General features: G+C 34.9%; 1 protein-coding gene across 1 annotated transcript; it reads right to left on the reverse strand.

The window, feature by feature from the left end:
• Positions 1 to 711: 711 nt before the first annotated feature.
• LOC131317575 (protein neprosin-like) lies at positions 712 to 6482 on the reverse strand. Its single transcript, XM_058347113.1, has 8 exons — positions 6476 to 6482; positions 5085 to 5248; positions 3960 to 4038; positions 3688 to 3836; positions 3005 to 3145; positions 2769 to 2822; positions 2585 to 2636; positions 712 to 848 (listed from the first exon to the last, which is right to left on the reverse strand). The coding sequence occupies exons 1-8, from the start codon at positions 6480 to 6482 to the stop codon at positions 712 to 714; spliced, it is 783 nt and encodes a 260-aa protein (XP_058203096.1).
• Positions 6483 to 7944: the final 1462 nt, after the last annotated feature.

A 7944-nucleotide genomic window follows, 5' to 3' on the forward strand; every position in this document is an offset into this window, starting at 1 on the left:
AAATATGACACATCAAATTTTTATTATCCATTTAGAAGTTGCTAAAGTTAACAATGTCAAATCCCACGTTAGTTATTTTTTGCCCATAATCAAAATCAATGGGCCCTCCAAACTTTTTCTCTTCATTTCCCGCATATTTTTTGAAAAAGCGATTTTTGAAGGAAAAAAAACAGTTTATGTTAGAAACAGTTCAAAAAAAAAAAAAGTTTTTCGAACCAAAAAACAGTTTTTCAAAAAACACCATTTGTTCACTTAAAAACTATAGATACAATTTTGAGAAATTTTGAAAGAATTGTATTTACACAAATAATTTTGAATTTTTAAAAACTATAAATATAGTTTTTTAAAAACAGATTTTGTGTAAAAAACAGTTTTCTATAAAAGAGTCTTGAAATTTCAAAAACAGTTTTTTGAAAAACACACTTTATTTACTTACAGTTTTTAAAACACCTCTTCCCAATCGAAACAGTGAAACACTCCAACGAACAGTTCTTTCCAAGCGATACATTGCAACACCCCAACGGAAACACTACACATAACAACAACCGCCTCCCCTAGCCCAAAACCAATCCATCCTCCTTCTTGAATCCCCTTCACCTCCGACTCCCCTGGCCTCCCAAAAAACAATTGCACCATCCTTCTGGCACTCCGTTCTCTTGCTTAATTACGCCAGCAGCCTCCGACCAAGACTCCAACAACAACAACCAAGACTCAAACAGCAACGACAACAATGTACCAGACAGAACCCAAGTGCATCCCAACACAAGTCCAAGACAGGTAAGTCACGCATTCAAATTTCCTCCCCGTCTTTGATTGCAAACATTCTCTCCTTTCCCCTTTGTCCACCTCTGTAGACCATAAATACGTATACCAACTGTTTGGCAAAATGTCCCTTCGAAGAGCAGACTCTCCCCTTCCCCCCCGCCCACCAATGTCGCCAATTTCTTAGACCAGACGAACCCAAGGTTAGGAGGGGACCCACAATAATTGAAGCTCGGTCGAACAAAAGTACATTTTTTGGGAAATTTGATGACGTGGCGCCTCCCCATTAGTTGTCCGGACAAATAATGGTTGCCGGGTGATCCGAAGGGAACTTTTTCTCTTTCTTCTGTCAGAAACGTTGAAGGGGTGTTTTGACTAAGGGGACTCCTTCCTCTTCAAAAGTGGACTTCCTTCGCACAAAAACCATGAAAACCTAGAGAGAGATAATTGTAGGCTGTCTAACTCAACTGCTCAACAATGGAGAATTACAGGCGTTTGACTCGATATTTGTTTCAGGATATCAGAAAACAAATGATTGAAATGGTCTCTTTCTCGATTGTTACATTGATCTCTCTCTCTCTCTCATATTCTCTTTCTCGATCGTTACGAGGGTTCTAGCTCTTACCTGCTTATTGCTGTTATATAGCATTTGATTGTGGACGTGTTAGTAAGAGCATCAGCAGTGGAATAAACAAATAAGAATAATCAAAATATGACACATCAAATTTTGATTATCCATTTAGAGGTTGATAAAGTTGACAATGTCAAATCCCACGTTTGTTATTTTTTGCCCATAATCAAAATCAATGGGCCCTCCAAACTTTTTCTTTTTATTTCACGCATATTTTTTGGAAAAGCGGTTTTTGAAGGAAAAAAAACAGTTTATGTTAGAAACAGTTCAAAAAAAAGAAAGTTTTTCGAGCCAAAAAATAGTTTTTCAAAAAACACACACTTTGTTCACTTAAAAACTATAAATACAATTTTGAGAAATTTTGAAAGAATTGTATTTACACAAATTTTGAAAACTATAAATGTAGTTTTTGAAAAACAGATTTTGTGTAAAAAACAGTTTTCTATAAAAGAGTTTTGAAATTTCAAAAACTGTTTTTTGAAAAACACACTTTATTTACTTACAGTTTTTAAATTTTTGAAATTATTTTTTTTGAAAAAAAAACAGAAAAAAAAATCTGAAAGTTACAGTTTTTTAAAATTATTTTTTGAAAACATTGTTGAGAGAGAGAGAGAGAGAGAGAGAGAGAGAGAGAGAGAGAGAGAGAGTGTTTTTGTGTAATGTTGATGTATTTGATTGAGAGATAAAATTTGGTTATTGACAAAATATTGCTAGTTTTGATTATTAAAGAGCCAAAATTTGATGAGTTGTTAAGAGGTTACTAGGTTTGGTTATTCCAATGTGAGCACTTTTTTTTATCCAATATTGCTAACTTTAATAATTTTTTGTTTTGCTTATTCCACTGTGGATGCTCTAAGAACGGCGATTTATGCATTCGAGTTGCTTTAATATGCTTTATTATCTTTTGAATTGATTACAAACACAAAACAGTTGAGAACAGTTCTATGGTATTCGAAGTTTCATTAAAAAGGATATTTTGCATTGTAATTTAGTTATTTCTGCGGAGGGCCCCCATATAGGACTAGATGTCTGAAGGACTTAGCGTTTTTTATATCTTCAGCAGTATAGAATGCTGTGAAGTCTGCAAAGGTCTCTGTGTTATAAGCATCCACATTCCGACCCTGGTCATTGAAACTTCAATATTCCTTAAGTATGCATTATTTCTTGTGTCTAGCTCTCAACTATAATGACCACTGCCCATTGCAGGCGTACAGGTGCCCGGTGGACTATACACCATTCCTCCCTATTCAACATAGGAAGCTGAGTCCGCTAGATCACTAAATTTTCTCTTCGGCCAAAATCCAAGTGAAAAAAATGCTGCAAGTGTTAAGCCAATTCGTTTAAGCAAATGTAAAACCAGTGGAGAGAAACTTACATCCACACGTATAAATGCTCTAGTGCGGGTATCACCATAGAGATCAGGATCAACCTGAGGCAGAGTAATCTAGTTAATGAGGCGAATTTTTTTTATGTCATTAAACCACTGGACATAGAATTTTTCAATGAAAAAATGTCAAATCCACACAAAAGACAAGCAGAAACATACCCTCTACCCTACTTGTATAGCCTCAACCCCATTTTGAACCTTGAATCGTCCTGCACTATACTGACCTCGAGATACTTGCGGATTGTGTAAGCTAAGCGTCGCACTCCATTGAACTTGCCTGCACCACGTTTTGTCCGAACCACGGCATACTGACAATACGAACGTGCAACATGCTTCAACAATATTTCTAGTACTCCACCTTTCCACTGTGAATATGTCCTAATCCGCAAATATACAAGAACAGTTGCGGCTACTATATGAGCACTTAGAACATAAGAAGAATTGAATTTATAACCACTTTCAACTAAAATTGATCTATATTGCACGCTCTCTGGTGCAAAACAATTGTTTGCTGCTATTTTTAGCAGTTTGAGGCACTAATTAATTAATGATATCATTATTGCTATCGAACATATAATAGTTTCGAATCAAATCTCTTTAGAAAGAAGATCTTTAATTTGTCTCATGGTAGCTTTCTCCTGTCCCCTTATGAGAGTTTCGTTATTGGGTTTGCGATAAACTTCACATGTTTCTAGCGATTCACATGGCATCATGACATGCAGGAGAAATTCACCGGCCCTTTAACCAAAAAAAATGTTTCTATGAATATTACTTAAATATTGAGAACATTATCAAAGAGTATTGTCTTCTGAAATATTGAGAAGGTGCATTCTTATAAACAAATAAAACAAAAAAGGAAATAGACATACGTAGAAAATACAAGAAAATGAGGTTGAGGATAACTTACATGAGCAACAAAAGCATATTCGTCCAAAGGTCTGATTTTTGAAACATTTCTCTCTTTGATCAAATCTTCTTTAGTGATTCTTCTAATAGGAACTGTGCCAAATGGGCAACCTCCATCCTTTAGTCCGATATGTACAGATTCTCTAATGTCTGAACGAAGAAGTTGGTTTCATCGACAATTAATTCAACTCGATCGTTTCCATTAATAAATTGATATTCTAGTCTTATATAAGATGTAGGAGGATGTATGCAGACAAACCTCAAAATAAAAACTGTGATTCTTCAACAAAGGATGGTCAAAGGCAGGTTGATTGTAGAAATCCACACAATCGTATATATCTCCATACTCGGTCTGTAAACATTACAACTCTTAAGTGACTTTATAACGGCCTAAGAGTTAACTAGGTTTTTTCTCTATCAAATTGTAACATGACGGTGAAGTTTTTTTTTTTTCCCCAACTTGAAGTGATGACCAAATTATAAAAAGTTACTTCCTCTGTTTCCAAATAAGAGTCTAGTTTTTCATTTCAGGCTATTCCTTAATAAATGTCTATTTTAAAAAGTTATTTGGTAAAAATTCGTACAATTATTATTTTATCATTTTGAAAAGTTAATGGGTAAAGTGGATGATAGTTTTGAAAAATATAGGTAAAATTTGATGTTAAAGATAAAATGATGATGTCTTTTTAATAAGTTAATTAAAAGTAAGAAACTGTACACTTTAAAAAATAATGGAGGGATACGTTTTAATAACCAATTATAAATGGTTGCTTGGTTCACAGATGGTATGGCCCAACTCAGAGAATAAATAAAGAAATGGGAAAATGACGGCCCAAGACGTGTTTTGATAATTAATACCTGCTAAGGACAAGCTAAGAACATTTGTTAGTGCTGAAAAATGTTCTTGGCGGGTATTAAGGAAAATGACGGCTCAGGATGTGTTTTGATAATTAATACCCGCCAAGGACAAGCTAAAAACATTTGTTAATACTGAAAATTTTATTGGCAGGTATTAATTATCAAAATATGTCATTAGCCGTCATTTTCCTATTATCAAAACACGTCAATGGCCGTTATTTTTCCTAAAGAAATTGGCAGCAACATAATCCAAACATTGGGCCTAGAAACAGGCCCATTTCTTAACTTAACAGGCCCAATTCTTCTCCTCGAATCTCTTAGGTACCTCTATGTATGGACTCTGAAAGTATAATACAGAAACCTGACCCAATACAAAAAAAAAATGAACCAGTAATTTTATAAAGGTAACCCGATACCACAACAATTTATCACTTCTAGACAAATGAATAAATGTTGGTCTCCAATGAATTTTTGATAATTTATTGCCTTTGCTAACGAAGCAAAGTACTCATAACTAGCTAGCTATTAGAATATGTATACCTGTATAATCTTGATCGATGGCTTGTTTAAAAGTTCAAGTTGATTCTCGAACTCAAGATCTTCCGTTGCAGATAACTCAATTCCCCCTTCAACTCCACTGTGGCACACGAAGAGAGAAGACGAAAAGAGAACCAGGAGAAATGCACTTATATCCATGCGTTGATCTGGACAATGAAAGCAAAGTATCACTTAGGTCCAAGATCATATTAACATAATCCTGTTTAAAGTAACCTAATCCATGTTAAAGAATTGAAAAAAAATAAAACCCTGTTTCATTTGAAAATATTAATCATAAAAACCGTGTTTCCAAATTTGAGCTTGAGTAATGACATATGATGGGGTAAATGATCCTCAAGTTTTCTTTTTGATGTAAAGTGGGTCACGTCCATGTTTCTTAGTCATCTGAACCGTTTACGATCCAAGTGACACTAATAATCGAGGCCCATCGTTCTCCCTCCTTTTTGAGTTGTTGGTAATATAACGTCTTTTTTACTTCGTTCCTCCTAATTTGTCTCCAATATATATGGCAGTAACTTAAGATTGCTTGTTATGAGTTCAATAATTATTTAATTTAAAGCTTTTAACATCAATTTTTGGTTTAGCGGATTTTGTGATTATTACCACAACATCTATTAGGAATTTTGGTATTTGTGGAGCGGAAGGGAGAGATCTGATCCCATGAGGTCAACTCATCCAAATGAGATGATGTGGCGCTATGAGCTTGGTAGGCTTAAAGCTTGGGTTTTCTTGTTCATCCGGACGGAAAGAATTTAAACTCTTGTTATTTGAGATATAAAACCGGAAAAAGAGAGCAAAAGTGCAGGGAATTTTGGTTTCAAAAGAACTTTTTTATTTAGCATTACACAGTAGTTTTTTTAGTTACTAAATAATCATTATTTTTTATCAAACATGGGCATAAATTGTTGGCAATGAAGCAGAATGAATACATTTTTGCTTACTGAAGGGAAAGTATACAATGCACATCCCTTAAAAGGGTGTACCATATGTACCTATTTTATGGTTCATTCATAACATTTTAGCATATTTCATAACTTTTGTTCTAGAATTCATAACTTTTTAACAGTACAATTCGTAACATTTTCATTATGATTCATAACATTTTAGTGTATCTCGTAACCTTTATACGATTCGTAACTTTTTAGCAATACGATTCGTAACATTTTCTCTATAATTCGTAACATTTTTGGGGGGTGCATATGATATACACCCAAATAAAGGGTGTGTATTGTAGTCTTTCCCCTGAATCACAACCGAGAAATGTTCACTCTGTCTCTCTAGTTTGGAATACAAGGACAAAGGAAGCCACATAAATTTTTAAGAACAACAAAAAGAACGTGAAAATAAGAAAATAGATCGAATCATGATCGCACCTGACATGCCGTAGAGTTTGAACTCAAGAAATGGTACTTTAGAAAGAGTTGGGAGGATTGTAATCCACCCTGGGGTTTATATATATGTTGAATGTCACTTGCAATGTCATACGCGGTATCTATGAAATCAGAATCTCAGTTTTGAGCACAAATAGGTAAAAAAAAACTTAATAGTTAGGCAAAATAGTACATTTATAGTAGGGAAGTCAATGCCAATACATGGTCTCTGTATACAATATATGCCTTATATCGTGAGATTCTCCAAATACAGGCATACATTTTTTCCTATTTTAATGAGATTGGATGTATTTCAATCGCAATAATTACGGGAGAGGGAGAGAGAGAAAGTATAGGAAGATTACAAAAATTCAAAATAACATTACATTGACCCATTCCATGCACGAAACCAGTGGCACAATAAATTTCTTGATTTATTGTTAATTGTTAGTTAATCATGATTGAATCCTTAATAATCGAACCAAACCAGTGGCATGGTAAATTTGTTCATCATTCGTGGTTAATTTTCAATAATGTTTCATGAAAACACATGAGCATTTAAGAACAAAATCTTACCCCCTCAACTTCAATTCCTGCAAGGTTGAGAACTGATTTACACAACGCAAAACCTATACAGGAGCTAGAGAATTTTGAACAATCCTCACAGGAACTGAAGTAGTGGGAGTAGGTAACACAGGTGTTGTAGAGACAAAGCCGGTAGGCCCATCATCCTCTCTTGCTTTCACAACCCAAACCTTATTAGGAGCAACAGAAGGAGCTTTCATAACAATCTTATCAGATTCAATCTTAGCCACCGTCTTCTTATTACACTCATTGTGACCAAACATGCACTTTACAAGAAACACATTTAGTTGGCCTCCATGGGTACTTAATTATAACAGTAACCACTTTCCCAGAAGCTGTGAGGACCTCAACAGAATGAGGCAAGGCAGACGTATCATTAACCTCCACGCAAATTTTTGCGAAGCTAATCCTACTTGTTGATTCTGTCATCTCATTAGCATACAAAGGCTTCCCAACAGCACTCGCAATATAGCTCAAACCTTCTTTGTTCCAATACTGGAGGGGAACATTATGATGTTGAATCCATAGTGGCAACCTATTCAACCCTTCCTTCTCATAATCCATATTAGCACGCCACTCTTGTACGACCATCAGCTTTTTTTTTTTTGATCGGCAAAAAGATTTTATTAATAAAACTTGATATGGATACATCAAGGAAAAGGAAAAATGCCAAGCCCCAATCTCAGATAAATGCCTATAAGCACCTTCCTCGCCAAACAGAAAGAAGAAGAAATCCTTTTCATTTGATAGAACTTTCTTGAGCCCAAATTTGCCCCAAGCATTGAAAGCAATTGACTGAACTAGTAGGAATGGAAGTTTTTTATCAACAAAATGTCCAACTATGCAATCCTTCCATTATGTTAGGGAGAAAGAGGGGAGTTTTCCGT

Source organism: Rhododendron vialii, chromosome 2a, assembly GCF_030253575.1.
Source record: "Rhododendron vialii isolate Sample 1 chromosome 2a, ASM3025357v1".
NCBI lineage: Eukaryota > Viridiplantae > Streptophyta > Magnoliopsida > Ericales > Ericaceae > Rhododendron > Rhododendron vialii.